This window comes from Trichoplax adhaerens, genomic scaffold (genome assembly GCF_000150275.1).
Source record: "Trichoplax adhaerens TRIADscaffold_31 genomic scaffold, whole genome shotgun sequence".
NCBI classification, from domain to species: Eukaryota; Metazoa; Placozoa; class Uniplacotomia; order Trichoplacea; family Trichoplacidae; genus Trichoplax; species Trichoplax adhaerens.
The window spans coordinates 152866-171501 of NW_002060971.1; the positions used below are offsets into that span (position 1 = coordinate 152866).

An 18636-nucleotide genomic window follows, 5' to 3' on the forward strand; every position below is an offset into this window, starting at 1 on the left:
GTGTTATGCCCACCTTGTTGAAACTACGAATAGTTATTATTGAAGTAATGATGAAATTTTTCGATCTAATGTTGTAAAATTATTTTCATACGAAAGCAAATGTGCCGAGTCTTGAGTAGATGTTTTAACATTTATAGTCATTTGAATTTTATCTCCTATAGGAATTTTCTTAAATACTAAAATTTCTTTCTTTTATCTTTAAGTCCTCGGCTCCTCAAATAAAACAACTATATATATATACATCTTAAAAAATATACCTTTATTGAACTTTGTTCGTTACTAAAAAGTCATACGGCATAACAAAAAATTTAGCTGTTAGATTTGACAAATCGAATCACTTGTTTTTTATTATACAAAAAAATGCATGAATACTATTATTCAAGTCGTGATTACTAATATAAAATGTATTACATTCAAGAGATGCAGAAACACAGGTCCTTGCATGTAAATTATAAATATAAAAAATTTTGTTACAATTATATTGTGTACATATTATTGCACGATATGAAATGCAACATTGGATAATCCCTATCACAATTAGACCAAAATAAATCGAGAATGTCGCATATGATCCAATCTATAGATTTCTTAAGTTCTTTACAAGCTCAATTCCGATTCTTCTTCGCCATTTCCTTCATTAATGATTAAAGACTGAGACTGATCGTCATCTCTACGTCTTCTTCGTGTTCGCGTTCTTCTTCCACCTCCGTTCGCACTTCGCCGTTCATTTCCTACGGGAGAAGAAGCAGCTGAAGGACTCTGCGTTCCTTCTCCTTGATCATCAATGTTATTTGTTGAATTTACTTCACGTCTATTACCACTTTCTGCAGTAATTTGTCGATTTTGATGTGGTTGGTCTTCGTTAACATAATCTAATCTATTACCAGATACTTCTTCGTAGTTAGGTAAAGCTGCCAAGTAACGGACAGCCATACCACTGGCCGCATTTCTGTTACTCTGATATGGCAATCGTCGGCTTCGCCTCACTTGTGGCGTAAGAATGTATTTACGAATTACAATAATTAAAAATGAAGTAATGAATACGCCAACTACGACTGCTGCTATAATTCCAGGTGCATTATTTCCATCACTTGGTAAATTTTGAGCTAGAATATTTATGAAAGGAATTAGTAATGTACATAGAAACTTATACTACAAATTCGCACTTGGTAAATATATAATAATGACTGACCATTGTAATGACAGATAGTGTAAGCCTGAGAAGTACATGTGCGATAAGTATCCCACGTAAAGGGGCAGTCTATAAGACGTTCTTCCTTCCCGACACAATGAGCGGCTCTTATTGATATTACATCAAATTTGGATACTTTGTTGTTAATTGCTTTTGTTGTGGCTAATAATTCAAAAGTGTTATTACGTAAATCAAAGATAAGTCTACCAAATTTAAAAATTAATCAAAAACATTTTAGCCCGGTAAAAAGACCTTACATGAATGGAAACCTAATTGCTTGCAGAAAACTCTGGCATTAGTGTCTGTCCATAGACTCCCACAAACAGGATGCCAACCGTAATTGTAAAATACTCTGACAAAACCTTCACTCCCATTACCGAGTAATTTAACTTCTCCATCAGATATCAGTGAGGTTTCTAATGTGATAAATAGATAAAATTTCAGAAAAGTTAATTTTCATGCAATTAAGGAAAAAAATGCGAAGACAACTATGTTGCATCGCTCTACTCTCTTCACCCTACCATCACAAATTACACCAGCCAAATAACTATGGGAGCACGTTTGAGATGAACCCGGATACCTCTTACACTGTAATAAATATCTTTCAGACTTATCACATTGCACATTGCTGAGTAAGATTGGCTCTGACCCAAAGCCAAAATGACTACCAGCGGTTGCTTGTTTTGCTTTCTTATAACCTATGCATGATTATGAATTTAACAGTTAGTCGCTACCGACTAAGAAAGACTTACAACTAAAGCTGCATCCGTTACAGTGCTTTAATTAAATTATGTGCCTGCATGATACTTACCTAACTGTCGACAAACAATTGCTGCATCTTTAATATCCCAACCGTTACCACAGATACTTCCCCATTTGCCATTATGAAAAATCATCACTCTCCCTTCAGAAGGCTTTGATGAACCAACTAATTTAATACCTCCTTCCACCGCCTCTCCTATACATAGATTAGCAAATATCGTAAAACATTTCAAAAAATACGCATACATGATCTATCCAGGAAAAACAGTTCAAAAAACTTACCAGAAACCGATGCACAAGTTAAGTAAACGCCCATAGCACTTGAACAGCCACCATCATCACCCCAACTACGATGACTACAGTTAAAGATACTCTTCTCACTGCCTTTACACTGCAGATTCCTGAGCCATACCGTATTAGTACTGGAGAATCCAGATACATGCAGATTCATCTAGTACCAGAAATTATCAAATTTCACAAGATATATTTTAATTATTACCATAGAAAATATTACTAAACAACTGTTCCAGTTTGCTCACCTTAACTAGAGACGTATATCCCAATTCTTTACAGGCTACTTCTGCGCTTTCTTGAACAAAACCTTTATTACAAACCGTCCCCCATTTACCATTATAATAAACTTGTAATTGGCCAACATTGCCAAAATTACTACCGTATAAGCGCACTACATGAAGAGAAAGATAGCAGGTAAGCAATCTAGTGAGTCTTGCAACTATATTCTAAAACTAACCAAATACACCGAATAATTGGCTAACCGTTAGTGCATCGTATGTTAATTCCTCGCGTTCGTCTGCAAATCACCGACGCAGTTTTGCAAGATGATAACGAATTTTCATGGCCATAACAATTGAAGCCTTTAGCTAGTAGTGACGATGGTGGAGATATAACCGCTGGTAAATTATTACCAACATTGCCAATACCTTTATTTATTGCATGAAAAAAATAAATACCCTTGCTAATGTACTTTTAAAAACGAAAATTGAGATATCAAAATTACCAAGTTGTTTACAAACAACCATAGCTTCTTGATATCCCCACAAATCATCACATAAAACTTCCCATCCAATAAGAGTATATAATTCAAGTAATCCATACTTTAAATTATCGCCCGTAAAGCCGCCGACCAATCGGATGTCACCATCTGGAAAATAATAGATATACATATTTGGTTGCAGAAAGCACATGGAGCAAATGTAAACAGTAAATTTTTGTAACCTGAGTCACTTTTACATCGGATTCCAACATCATCTTTATGAGTGCAACCGTTACTGTTTCCCCAAGTATCGTGATAGCATTGAATTAATGATTTTGCATTTGTGGAACAAATAACATTAGATAGCCAAATTGGTCCACTGCCAGAGCCGAAAAAGGATTCTTTATCCACTGATGTCGAAGAAGCAAATCCAAGCTGCTTACAAGCAGCATCACCTGCTGATTTAGTGAATCCCTTGCCACATACTGTACCCCAAATTCCATGGTGAAAAACTTCAAGACGCCCACTTTTAGATGAACCGCCAGCTAATCGTATGTCCCATTCTTTAGCGTATACTACAGTAGCATATATATACGCATAAATAATATAAATATTTGTACTGTTAATACACAAATAACATGCGCATACACTATATCGATATGCCTCAGACCTTTTTCAGCATTACAAACGACATAAACATCTTCGCTGTGTGTGCAGTCTGTACTACTCCAATTTCGATGTTTACAGTAAGCCAATGCTGGCTCATTTCCGAGACAACTAACGTCATCTAGTAGAATGGGGTAGCTACCAGTTAAAGAATTTTGAGCGAATGGATCTAAGTTATGAGCTCCCGTATAACCAAGTTGTCGACACGCAACATTTGCGTCAGTTAAACCAAAATTATCATCACAAATAGTCCCCCACATTCCATGGTGGTTGACCAAAAGAAATCCTTGGTCATTATTCTCAGGGAAAAATTTGACTAAGTATGAAACGAACGTATTAATTAAAGAGGTTACACTTGAAAATTATTTACATTTGAATTTCTCTACGTACGTCTCGGCGCGACACACTTGACTTGCACCATATCGGTCTGTGGGCAGAAAGAACTCTTTGACCAATCCCACGAACGGCACTCCGCTAATGATTGTTCAGAACCTTTACAAGAAATTTTACCATTCCAGTAGCTGTTCCCTGGAGGTGTTGTCATTAACTGCGAAACATGGATAAAAGTTGTGTATCCTAGCTGATGACAAGCTACACCACTCACATCGTCATTCCAGTTAGAAACACACAAGGGTAGCCACAATTGCTTACGATAAATTCTTAAGTACCCTTCGCCATCAACGTTATCGGTTTCTTGAATACGCACTAAGTATACATTCAATAATTATAAGGATATTGCTACATAAATTTTGGCATTGTTAATACTTACATGTTGCATTATTATTCGTTGTTGGTTGTGAAGTACCTATTATTAAATCAAATGCCGTTTAGCATACAACTCAATATTGCAATTACTTAAAAATTTATTTATGCTTAATTCCTAACTAGGGCCCTATTACCAGTTCGGCATGTAACACCAACATCCTCCGAATGACCACAGTTATTGCTGCCCCAATTACGATATCTACATTGAGTTAATCTATTCTCACTACCACTACAAGTTACGTCGTCGAGCCAAATTTTTCCGAAGCCTTGGCCATAGTATGCATTCCCTGCACAAAAGGCGAAGTACAATTAAGACAAGATAGAATAAAGTAAAATAAAATTAATATTAACTAACCCTGCACGCTTTCAGCACCAAGTGGATAATTCAGCTGTCTGCAAACTACGTTAGCAGCGAATAAATTGAAATAGTCATCACAAACGGTACCCCAAATCCCATTATGGAATATTTCAATTCGACCCTCCCAGCTTTCAAATCCTCCAACCAGATGTATATCGCCATCTTCTATACCAACTGTGAAGCGCTATAATTAGATTTAAATACCATATATATTAAATATCTCTACAGTTAACAGTAATACCTATAGATTGACTGCATGAAATTGCTGCATCATCGCTGTGTTGGCATGTTCCAGGGGCTCCCCAACCTGAATGACTGCAAGACACAATGGAGGTCTCATTCCCTGTACAACCTACGTTCGTTAGCCATATAGGGCCCAATCCTAAAGAAAATACTTATAACGTTACGGTCATTCCTTCTTAAGTATATAAGTCAAAGAAACTGTAAGAATTTCTTGGATCTCTAAACACTGTATACTTCATAATTTGAACATCATTGCTCTACCTTCACCGAACTGCAGGTCAGTAATAGCACTTAGCGCTTTTACAAATCCTAACTGACGACATGCGACATCAGCATCGGCCAAATCCCAATCTTTATTACAGACTGTACCCCACATCCCTTTATGCATAATTTCAAAACGACCACTACTTTGAGAGCCAATTATTCTCGCTAAAACATGAATAATAAACTTGTCTTAGTTACAATAATCTCAAGTAATCACTTCCACGAGCAGTAATGCTAAAATTTATACCAGTATCGTTCGTGCAGGAAATCCCAACATCTTCCCCATGGTTGCAATTCGTTATTCCCCATCGAATGCCAGGACACTGAGCAATTGATAACTCATTTCCATTACACGCAAGGTTATCTAACCATATCTGTCCTCCTCCGACTCCGAACTGCATTGAGCTATAAATTCTGCTCACGCCAGTAAATCCTGAAAATTAAGATGATTGTAGGTTAGTTCAATAATCTGTTAGCACATTCCAGTCGACCTTAAGTACCTAATTGTCGGCAAGCAACATCTCCATCCCTTGTATCGAAAAAATCGTCACAAACGGTACCCCATGCTCCATCATATAGCACCTCAAGTCTGCCAGCAGATGGATCAGGACCGTTAACCAGGCGAATATTCTCTACATAAAAAAGTATCGTTAAATAATCTAGATATTTAAATTAATTATAGAAAAAATGACATGAACCCAATATCAAAATAAGTATGTAGGCGTACATTTAATTAGTTGTATTACACTTACGAGAAGTCGGTTTAACAACAGCACAAATCACACCAACATCTTCTGAATGATAACAGTTTGTCTTATTCCAACCTGAGTTAGGACAATCTTCTAAAGAAGTTTCATTTCCTAAGCAACCCACCATGGATAGCCTATACAAATTGATTATGCAGTATAATATTAATCATGTCATCAATTTAGTAAGAAAAATAATCGTTATACTTACCATATCGTACCATTACCAATCCCAAGTTCTCCGTTAAGTCTGTAACCTAATGCTCTTGGAAACCCTGTTAAGACACGAATCAACTTTTATTAAAAATAATCAAGCATAATATAGATAGAAAAATTATTACCAAGTTGCTGGCAAACCACGTGTGCATCAGTAATATCCCAGCCATCATCACATACTGTGCCCCATACACCATCGTGTAATAATTCCAAGAGTCCTCGAGACACAAAAGCCTGACCGCTGTTATCGATGAGGCGAACAGTATTTGAATTGAACCGTGGTACTCGACATTGATGGGAAAAATACAAGTCGTCTATGGCAATATCTCCAAGAAAAGATATACCACGAACGCCCGTAATAATAATCTATCGCAAATAAGAATTTCCTAAGATAATCTAAATAAAGCTCACAATCATAACATAATATTCGCCTTTGTTTACATGCTGTATACTTATCAGCAGTTTAATGTGAGACTAACCTGATAATAATGAAATGTTGTATTGACAGGAACGGAAGCAAAGTGCCACTGTGAACCTTGATTACCATCACGGCGCCATAGCAGTCTAGACTGTGAATGATTGTTTCGGGAATCAACGAGCCAAATTTGTAATGAACCGATAAAAGCTCCATTCATATTGTAATAAAAGTTAAACTGTAAAATTGCAATAAAGAATCCTTAGATAGCAAAAATAGTGAAATGCTTATTTAACTGGTATGTAGTTACACCGTACTTAGTTAATTGTTTAAAAACTGCATAAGAACATTCCTTACGATACGTCCATTACTCACCATGCAACCTTCTGCAAAGGTGACCGGTCCTAATAACTCAGGACTTATAAGACGCGCTTCATCATTCGGTTTCCTCGGGCTTGAAGCTTCTATATATAAATATGATGAACTACCATCTAAATCTTTCTCTGTATGTCCTTCCAGTGGTCCTGTTCCAGAAGAGCTAGTTTCACCACTGTTTCTAATCCAATCGAAATCGTCATCATACATCTGGGACCAAAGGCAAATACCACGGCCAAAACCGCACCGATACGCATAGATTCCTAGATTTATAATTTGTATTAATAATACTATACACTAAAAATAGGTGTAATAATAAATCATGGTAGACTTATTACCTTCGTCGCAATCCTTTTCGTCAGATCCATCGTAACAATCTATTCGAAAGTTACAGCGACCGGCTACATCTATACATTCACCTGATTTGCATCTATATGCATCATCCGTACAACTAATATTTTTAGATAATGTCTGACATTGTTGCGTAAATGAAATATCATCAACTGCTATATCACCCAGGAGGCTTATTCCTCGAACGCCTTCTAGTATGACCTAGAATTGATACATTAAGTAATTTCGTTAATTCGATATGTTCCCTATAGATTTCCTTTAGAATAAGCTGGAATAAATTACATTTACCTTAAATGCCACGGTACTATTTAAAGGGACACTAACGTACGTCCAACGACCAATATTTTGTTCTCCATCAACCTGAAACCTGGTTTCATTTCTTTTATCTACAAACTGAGTTCTTACTCGAAATGATCCAACACCTGAACCTTTCATCTGGTAATACAATCTTATCTATCGTGTAAATTATATAATATCAATATAGCGCTTATCTTAATCTTTGTCCGTAATTTATTTTTAAGTGTTACCTGACATTCTTCATCTACTGGTGCAAAGAAATGTGGACTTGCTATGTCGGCCTTTTGTCCAGTAGTATGTGGTAGTGACGCTTCGAAATATATGTAATGTCCTATAAAGAAAAATCGTATAACCCTTATGTACAATGAACATACTTACATTGAAGTTAAGTGTATAGCAAGTTTCTAGTATTAAAACGAAGCAGTGACCTTAAATTATCGTAAAAACTAAGTTATCCGAATAAAATCAAGAGTTATCTAGTAAATTTCTATTCTTTGCACTAATACAGCATCTTCTACTTATTATGAGAACTTATCATCTCGCTTAAGTCCCTAAGACGTATTAGAAATAAGGAAAGCTAGAGAGCAGTAGCTTTCTTCACACGGTATTTATAATGTAACACCTAATTTGAGACAAGATTTCTATAACATTGTGTTACCTGACTTATTGTGAAAAGTATGATCGACATCAGGCCCTGTATTAGCTGAAGGAGTTTTTCCATGCATTATAATCCAGTCAAAATCATCCTTAAAATTTTGCGACCATCCACAGAAACCATTTTCGAAATCGCAGCGGTCAATAAAGGCATCTAATCACACGGTAAAATAATTAATACCATGCAAGCAAAAGTAAATATCATAAATTAAAATTATGGACGGCAAGAGGTAATGCAAAAAAGTCATACTGCAATCACGTTCATCGGATCCATCCGCACAATCATCAGTAAAATCACATCTCCGGTTTGCAGGTATGCAAGCTATACTCCCGCTTTTACAGGGAAATTGCGTTCTTGTACATGTTGATGAATCTTAGCGATTTGCACATGGATGTTAACGATATTAATGAATGTTATTTGCATACAGAATATATTAAATTTTGATACAGAATAACTTTCAGTTACCTATACATACTACACTAGCGTCTTGATGGTGACTGCATGAACTAAGTCCCCACGCTGGATGTTGGCATTGTTTAAGCGATACGGCATCATTTGGACAATCAATACTAGTAAGCCAAACAGGGCCATAACCCTGCCCATAATGCGCACTTCCATATATTGTTAGAGCCTGTGCATAACCTAACTGACGACATATTGCCTGGCCATCAGTTAAATCAAAATACCAATCGCAGATAGTTCCCCAAATTCCCTTGTAATAGATCTCAACTCTACCCTGGCTTGGTCCTAATCCACCTTTTAACTGAATGTCTCCGTCTCTAAGGTACACTGTAGTAAAATTACAGAGTTAAAACTATCGCAACAAGTCCATAGCAATTATGTTAGTAAAGAATCATATATGCTGTAGAATTAGTTATTAATTTACTTCGTATCCTTTACTTTATGCAAGAGCAGAGTATTTCAAATTAATCATGATAGCTTACTTCTCTTATTTATACACTCAATACCAACGACTGCTTCAGGCGAACAAAATGTAACGTCGCGTGAATGAAGACAATAAGCCAAAGCCCCTTCATCTCCCGTACATTGCACTCGACTGATTAAATGTGGTAAGTTGCTGGAAGATGGTACTGTAAAAGTCTTAATACGCTTTGCACCAACATAATGCAACTGGCGGCAAGTAACGTTTGCAGCAGCGATATTGAATCCTTGATTACATACTGTGCCCCATGCACCATTAACATTGATTTCTATAACTCCTTCGTAAGCGTGTATTGAACCAGATAACTTGACTAAAAATATTAATAACGACATCAGCGATTTAAGATGATCTTAGCTAGAGATAAGTTTTTACATACCTTTAGGGCTACTGCAGCGAACAGAAGCAAGTTCAATTGTTGGACATGTGTCGCCTGGTTGCCATTTGCCAAGAGAACAATCGAATATTGACAGTTCGTGGCCTTGGCAACTAACAGTTTGGAGCGTTAGACTGGATTCAACTTTATATTGTATATCATTAAGAGCAGGCAAAGCAGCAGTATATCCGAGCTCTCTACATAAAACGTCTGCATCTTGATTAGTCCACCCCTGCTTACATACGCCACTCCAAGTGCCATTATGCAATATCTCCACCATTCCAACGCCAGGGTTTTGTTCATTAATTCGAACTGTTGGCATAAACGCAAATGTAATGATACATTTGTAAAAACATTAATAAATACTATGTTTGTAACTGACCGCCTTTATTGGAACGGCATGTTATAGCTATATCTTGCAAATGAAGGCAGTTCCCTTTATTCCAGCCATGGTAATTACACATTAATATATCTGACTCATCGCCATTACAGACTACGTTATCTAGCCAAACTGGCCCAAGGCCAGTATTAGAATGAGTAGCATCTAAAAGGAAATGTAATACCAACGTTAATATGTTACATTTCGAGGTTAAGAAATCACTGTGATATAGTATTTCCAAGCTAACTACAGCTAGACTAACTTCGATAGGACGAGGCACCCAAGCTAAATCCTATTTGTCGACACACAACATTCGCAGAATAGATATTAAAATTATTACTACATATTGTGCCCCACAAGCCATCATAGAATATTTCGAGGCGGCCATCCCAAGCTCCTTCACCACCAACTAGTCGGAGATCGCCAGTCTTAAATTGAACTAAAACGAAGAATGTAAGATTTATCTTATAGACATGAAGTAGCAGTTTATTCCAAGCCCAAAAATTTACTAATTCTAGATCAATTAGTCCTTCATTGTAAGCTATTATCTACGGAAGCAAATGAATGCATTACTAATGCGTACCATATTGATTAGTGCAACGTAGACCCGCATCGTCAGTATGGTTGCAATTGCCAACTGAACCAAACTTTGATCCAGGACAAGATAACAATGTCGTTTCATTTCCATAACATGCTAAATTGGATAACCAGATTGGTCCATCACCTACATAAATGCATATATCGTATACAAATAGCAATAAAATTACGAACTAGCTGCTGACTACAACAACATTCTATACAGTCGTTATTAATTGCAAAGAATCATTATAAACTAACCTGGACCAAATCCATCAATCGTTATTGCATTTTGCGCTCGTAAAAAACCTAATTCCCGACAAGCGACAGTAGCATCATTTAAATCCCAGCCTGTCTTACATACTGTACCCCAAAAATTATTATGCAGAATTTCGAGCCGGCCAACGGTAGACGAACCAACTATTCTCACTATCGAATGAAATCAAACAATTTTTTCATCTTCAACAGGATAAATATGTACAACCAATGATAAAGTAATACTTTGCACTTACCTGTTTTGTTGGTACAACTTACACCAACATCATCACTGTGATAACATTTGATATTACTAAGTGCATTAAGGTGACAATCAAATATTGATGCCTCTGTTCCATTACATGTAAGACTATCAACAACAACATAACCGGTTCCGGGACCAAATTTATTTGATCCATATATCTTCCTACCACCAGTGAAACCTTTCGAAAAAATGCAATGATATTATAAAATATTTTCGGTTACAGTGAGTATTAACATCATGTTCTTACCAAGTTGCTTGCAAACTACGTCTGCTTCTCTTAAGCCAAAGTTTTCATTGCAAACCGTTCCCCAAGTTCCAAAGTAATTGACCTCTACTCGCCCCTCCATTGTGCTAGATCCACCAACCAGACGGACACTCGCTTCTAAAAGAACACATGCAATTCAAAGATTATATCAAACTATTTTTTTGGGCATAATTAGTAGAATGCAATCCACTGATTTTCAATATTATAACGCAATCGTTATAACTAGGAATTACCAGGTCCTGTGGCTGTGGTACACTTCACACCTACATCTTCCATGTGAGAACAATTCGATACATTCCAACCAGAGAAATGACAATTTTTAATGGCTGTTTCATTGCCTAAGCACTGTACATTTGATAGCCTAAAAAATTTTGTATACAACAAAAATAAAAGTCATTAATACTACAAAGGTACTATGAATAAAAATAGACGAGGCTGTTTAGTTTTAATACAAAGTAATACCATATCGTGCCGTTACCAGGACCAAATTCCTTTGCTTTGATAAGAGCTACAGCCGATGGATAGCCTAACGAAGGAAAATCGATAACATTTTTAACCATGCTTCTTTCCAATATTTTCGAATATCAAGATAATTAATTCGACACACTATTACCTAACTGACGGCAAATCACGTTAGCATCTGGCATACCCCAACCGTCATCGCAGATTGTGCCCCATAAACCATTGTGAAAGATTTCTACCCGTCCTTGATGTAATGATGTTTGGCCGTCTGATGTAACTAAACGAACTATATCCGATTCATATCCAACTACTCGACACTGATGCGAGAACCATAAATCATCTATTGCAATATCTCCAGTATATCCGTTTCCACGAATTCCGACAATCATGATCTGTGTTTTTAAACAATTATAGTTTATCCTTTCGCTAGACTACGCGACTGAATTTTATTATGCCTAAACAGATGATAAAGATTGAATACAATTTAGCATTTACGTATATGCGATACATAACGAACCTGATAACGCTGCAAACGAGTGTGAATACGAACGGCTGCGAGATGCCACTCCGAACCTTGTTCTCCACTTTTCTTCCAAATATTAATGGGTTGTAAACCAATGTTGTTGGAGTCAACTAGCCATACTTCTAAAGAGCCGATAGTTGCACCGTTCATGTTATAAAAGAAATAAAACTAGGATCGAAAACAATTGATAATTAATTCTTATGTACTTTGTATATTTAACTAGTATGGCTTTTATGTATTGTTTAAACATTCTGATATGCATATATAGTACATCTTACATTACAGCTATCTTGCAGTTCTACTGGTCCCAATAACTTAGGACTAATCAACTTCGCCTTATCGAAGGGTAAACGTGGATCCGATGATTCAATATATAAGTAATTTCCGACACCATCCCCGGGTGTATGATCACCTGCAGGTCCAGTATTTAAAGACGTTGTTTCTCCTTTATTTAGTGTCCAATCAAAGTCATCGTCACCTAATTGTGACCAAAGGCATAATCCATTGGTGAAGCCACACATATACGAATAAATCCCTATGAGAAGAGTGAATATGCAAGTAAGTTAGTGGCGCATAATTAGCTTTGCAGGCCTTAATGATATGGGCATTAGATTTATTAGTCAAATACAGTTGCATAAATATTATCACCTTGGGTACAATCGATCTCATCTGATCCATCAAAGCAATCACGCCTAAAGTTACAACGATCTTCGTACGGAATACACTCACGATTTTTACACTTGAAAACATTTTTACTGCAGGCAACCGCGGTAGCCAAAGGTTGGCATTGTTGCGAAAAAGAAATATCATCGACAGCGATATCACCTTTAAATGTTTTACCCCGAACAGCTGCCAAAACCACCTACAGGATAAAATAGATTTTACTTATATAGCATTGCTATTAAAACATATTTAAGAAGCACGTTCTAGACATACCTTGAATGGCTCAGAGCTTCGTAATATAATTTCAGCCCTGGTCCACTTGCCCCCATTTTGATGTCCACTTTTACTCCATATAGTAACATTTTTTACATTTTTAATACCAGAACGAATACGTACATTTAATGAACCAACATCAGCACCATTCATGTTGTAGAAAAATCGCATCTAGATTAATATAGTTATAATACAAGATAAAAATGATCTTAGAAATATTTTACGGCTGGTAAGAATAAATTTCTATAGCTAAATTTACCCGACACTCTGAGTCAGACGGAGCAAAAAAATGCGGACTGGTTAGCTCGGCAACATCACCAGGTTCTCGCGGAGATGACGCCTCGATAAAAATAAAATAACCTAAAAAAAAATACCAAGGAAACCATAGGTGAACGCTAAAAAATATTAAAGTATAGCAAAATTTTTCTATATTTACCAGAAGCATTACGAAATGTGTGATCATAGGTTGGCCCAGTCTGCTCAGAAGACGTGCCGTCTTTAGTTCTAGACCAGTCAAACTGATCTTTAGCATATTGTGACCAGCCACAAAAATCATTTTGAAAATCACACCTGTCCGGGAAGGCGTCTATAAAACGTACCGTACAGTGCAATTTATTAAAACATCGTATAAGAATTATTTCGAATTTTAAGGTTAGCAACTAACTGCAATATCGCTCATCTGAGCCATCTGCACAATCGTCAGCAAAATCACATCGAACTGATGCAGGAACACATTTCTTATTTCCAGATGAACAAGGAAATTGATTATTATTGCATATTGATTTGTCTGTAAAGGAACACATTGAATTTGCTTAATCTAAATACATGAAGGTGACATTAAATTCTCAGATCAATTACGCTAGTGAAGCAATCCTACCTTGACACATAACACTAGCATCCTGATGATGATTACAAGTACTATTACCCCATCCAGGATGTTGGCATTCTGATAGGGTTTTGGCATTTAATGGGCACTTTAAATGTGCAAGCCATACTGGTCCATAACCATGTCTGTAACGTGCGCTTCCATACACGGTAATAACATTGCTGTAACCCAACTGACGACATATTACTTTGCCAACGGCAAGATCAAACGATTGATCACAAATTGTTCCCCATAAACCATTATGATAAATTTCAACTCTTCCTTCATAAGGTCCGTTGCCGTTTTTCAATCGGATTGTCCCTTCCTTGATGGTTACTTGATTCCGAGTGCATTTTAAAGAATATATTAAAGTACGTGAATTTCTATGTTTAAGACGTTATTGATAATTTTGAAATCGATGGAAATAGTACAGAAAGATATGAAAACTAACTTACAGGTTTTGTTTACACAAATAATCCCAACTGTATGATTTCGTGTACAAGAATTGGATGGGGGTGAATGATCGCAATAGTAGAGCGCTTCTTCATCACCCATGCAACGTATATTACCAATTAGTGACACCATATTTTGAGTGCCAGTTGCGAAGTTGAATTGGACACGTTCAGCCCCCACATAATTTAACTGGCGACATGTCACATTAGCGGCAACCATATTAAAATCAGGGTCGCAAAGCGTTCCCCATATACCGTTTAAATTGATCTGTACAATGCCTTCATTTGGTTCATTAGATCCAAATAAGCGTACTACATGATAGAAGAAAGCACATTTATCTTTTTTCGTCATTAAATCAATCTACGAAACTACTATGTACTTCCTATAATTAATAAAAATGCTTCACATTCCCTGTGAGATTACCTCGTGGAGTAACACATCGGGCCGTTGCTAATCTACCAGAGGAACAAGCTTTGCCCGACTGCCAGTTAGAATGACGACATTGCATTAAAGATGATTCATTACCCTTGCAGTCAATATCCATCAAAGTTAAACTTGAATCAGGTTTATACTCAATGTTAGATAGTTCTGATAAGGTCGCTTCATAACCTAATTGTTTGCATAATACCACTGCATCGATAAAAGACCATCCTGCACTACAAATGCCAGACCAACTTTGGTTATAATAAATCTCAACTACGCCAATTTCAGGTGTATTTCCCCTTATTCGAACTGATTTAAAAAATATGAAAAACGTTCAACGATTTCTTCAGAGTATTTAATTAAAAGGAAATAATCAAGTTTCAAATTTTAGCGGCGTATTTTAAAAAATTAGCAAGTGCAGGAATTGCTTGGCGTTTAGAATTAGCCCTTAAGAGTTTATAATATGCTGCAGTAAATACAGAATAAGACCACAGAAAGTTGTTTAGATCATGGACCTCAACTATTTAATCAAACTTACCATTCATTTTGGATTGCCGAAGTGAACCAGATTCTGTCACAAAGCATATCAGTTAAAATACGTCATACCAAAAATTCAATTTTAATACCATAAAATGGCATGGATTATTACTATAGACCTAAAACGACCAACTACCCTTTCATAAAATCATAATCATTCTTCTAAAGATAAACTGCAGCCGATAAAAATAAGTATAACTTAATTCATTATTAAGATTATCATGCCTATGTTTTCCTACTACCGGAATATTTTCAGTAGCGATATATTATTACAAGTAGAGGCAAAAGATAAGCTGTATATTGCCTATATGAGTACAATCTAATTAATTCTACCTGCTAGCGTTGCACTACGCGTTTGCCGGTGGGAGCAATGGCTAAATGTACTCATCTCGTCTAAATCGTAGACGGGATGTTTAGAAATCGAATTTAAGTTGTGGCATTTTCCAGTAATATCTCTACCAAGCTGGGAATTTTTCCATATCAACAACGGTAGTATATAACAATCGCAATCGACGGGAGAAGTAAAGTGACTATAACGTTCAAAATGATTGCATATTAATTATTAATATGAATGGCATTATTACAATAAAATATCAATGTCGATTAATTAAATAAACTTGTATAACATTGAATAGTATTCCACAATTATCATACAAATTGATAATAAAATGATGGGCAATATTAAATAGAATTAACTATCCATAGCGATTGCTTTCAACTTGTTAAAATTGAATTAAATTCAACAATTGTTATATAACTGATATTAAAATAAGTACACTATTAAATAGAATTAGCCCATCAATACTGATTGCTTTCAATTTGTTTAAAATTGAATGAAAATTTTATAATTACGATACAACTAGATATTAAATAAATTTATAAATCATAAGTCAACAAACGCTCAACTTAGATACCATGGACTTATTAGATGACCTTCAATTGGTGATGGTGAGTGAAAAAACTCATAACTTGGAAAATGTAAGAAACAATCTAAGTAACGCTGGAAAAAATGTACTATTTCGCCTATCTGAAAAATTTCTTCTACTAATTAGACTGTCGTGTCTGATGTGAGTAGGATTACGTTGCAGTCCGACAATCGGTAATCCTTGTCCATACTGATCAGACGGTCTGATCATAGTAGGATTATATTGCAGTCAGACAACCGCTACTACAATCCATAGTTGATACAAAATTGTACTTAGCACCATGGTCATTTACAAAGCATAAATACGCATGTTGCAAACACAATTTTGATTACGTAGCTCGTTTTCAAGAGTAACAATTTACCGGCAAAAAATGAAAATTTACAGTATATAAATAGATATCAATTGAGAATTGAAATAGGTAGCAGGCGATTACATAGGCAATCTATTCATTCACTAGTCTATTGATATTTTCTATCACAAGATGTTTCTGCTAGAGAATTACGTTTCATCATGTATGGCAAAAAAAAACAAATATCTGTAATTCTAGAACCATTTCAACTTACATGGCTCGAATATGAGTTAACATATCAACGTTGGAAGATAATAGCCTGGCTTGAGATCCGGGAATTCGCCTATTCATATAAAATAACATCGTATTACAATTCATTGATCAATAACGTTATTAATAATGTGATGATTGTTTATCATTTCCCACTATCCAATTCTATCCTATCCTACACTAGTTATTATGCAACGTGTGTAAAGTGAAATGACCAATGTATGGGTAAATATAGCGCGAGTATTGTTGTGAGTTTTCACATCAGTGAAAAATGAAATAAAGTTTCCTGTAAATTGAGAATCAAGCGTTGTCGGCTATTGCATCCTTGCTATTTTGATCACTAGTATTGTTGGGCTATTGGTGTCTATCAACGGCCTAGAGAATAAAAAAATCTCTGCTGATAGGAGAAAAAATTGCTATTTCCGATCTCTAAAAATAAAACAAATTCCCAACATACAACGTCGACAAGAGAATTCAATTAGCCAATGGGTGGATCCTGTATACCATCAATATAACGCCATTTTGAAGAGTGAAATGATTTAAAATGAAGGACAAAAATGGCTAATAGCACTTGGGTGAAAATTGCAATCAATGATAATTATGATCACTCTAATCAATTCTGTCATCATTGAATTGGGTGAGAGACATGGGGGCAAATTCAATCTACACGACCCTTAGTTTGGTCATTAAAATTCCTCTATGATAAAAAGACAAACAATGATACTGTTGATATCATTGAAGATCCAACATAATATTGCACTTTAACGTCATGAAGGAGATTTATCACGTTGATTGGAATGAGACTTGATACCGTAGTGATCTACTGTCGATTATGGGTTTCTTTAAGAAGAGCAGGCGATAAAATCGATTTGTCTCCATAATTTGTTATGGAACAAACGAATAGAACACCGATGGCAAGGATAGGCACTCGAACCTTTCCAAACACAGCTACCACTCAATTCGCTGCTTTGCTGAGTATATCATTTGCAAAAGTGAAGTCAGAATGGCCGGTTTAAAAAAGGTCGCCTAGGAAGATTAGAACATCGACTGCAACAGTGATTTGGTTATAACATCTCTAGACCGTTATCGCAAGGATAGGCACTCGAACCTTTCCAAACATAGCTATCACTCAATTTGCTGCTTTGCTGAGTATATCATTTGCAAAAGTGAAGTCAGAATGACCGGTTGAAAAAAGGACGCCTACGAAGATTAGAATATCGACTGCAACAGTGATTTGGTTATAACATCTCTAGACCGTCATCGCAAGGATAGGCACTCGAACCTTTCCAAACATGGCTACCACTCAATTTACTGCTTTGCTAAGCAAATCATTTGCAAAAGTGAAGTCAGAATGACCCGCTGAAAAAGGACGCCTAGGAAGATTAGAATATCGACTGCAACAGTGATTTGGTCATAACACCTCTAGACAGTAATCGCTTTGTTAACTACCTCTGAATATTCTCCTTCAAGATGAGACTACCACAAAATCAACATTTTGTATGTTTATAGTTTGATAGTAAATTGGATTCGAGTTTAACAATCAATACTCATAATCATGGAAAGCAATCCTTCAAAAATGAGAGTAGATTCTGTCCAT

General features: G+C 36.0%; 1 protein-coding gene across 1 annotated transcript; it reads right to left on the bottom strand.

Moving 5' to 3' along the window:
* Positions 1–597: 597 nt before the first annotated feature.
* On the bottom strand, positions 598–17132 carry TRIADDRAFT_61895 (uncharacterized protein; the record flags this gene model as incomplete). Its single annotated transcript, XM_002117844.1, has 53 exons — positions 598–1106; positions 1193–1354; positions 1450–1608; positions 1714–1890; positions 2004–2150; positions 2237–2405; positions 2494–2639; positions 2731–2895; positions 2973–3116; positions 3191–3523; positions 3619–3930; positions 4005–4319; positions 4384–4419; positions 4514–4666; positions 4735–4911; positions 4979–5089; positions 5242–5409; positions 5492–5677; positions 5745–5876; positions 5997–6127; positions 6202–6284; positions 6387–6572; positions 6686–6859; positions 6997–7259; positions 7335–7548; positions 7636–7800; positions 7875–7975; positions 8303–8452; positions 8765–9088; positions 9244–9552; positions 9619–9927; positions 9998–10159; positions 10257–10433; positions 10578–10718; positions 10832–10999; positions 11083–11268; positions 11338–11472; positions 11589–11716; positions 11818–11881; positions 11969–12209; positions 12335–12508; positions 12619–12875; positions 12989–13202; positions 13277–13447; positions 13536–13636; positions 13713–13862; positions 13941–14063; positions 14154–14477; positions 14597–14905; positions 15018–15326; positions 15556–15588; positions 15888–16084; positions 17044–17132. 53 exons carry the CDS (start codon positions 17130–17132, stop codon positions 598–600), a joined length of 9963 nt encoding a protein of 3320 aa, XP_002117880.1.
* Positions 17133–18636: the final 1504 nt, after the last annotated feature.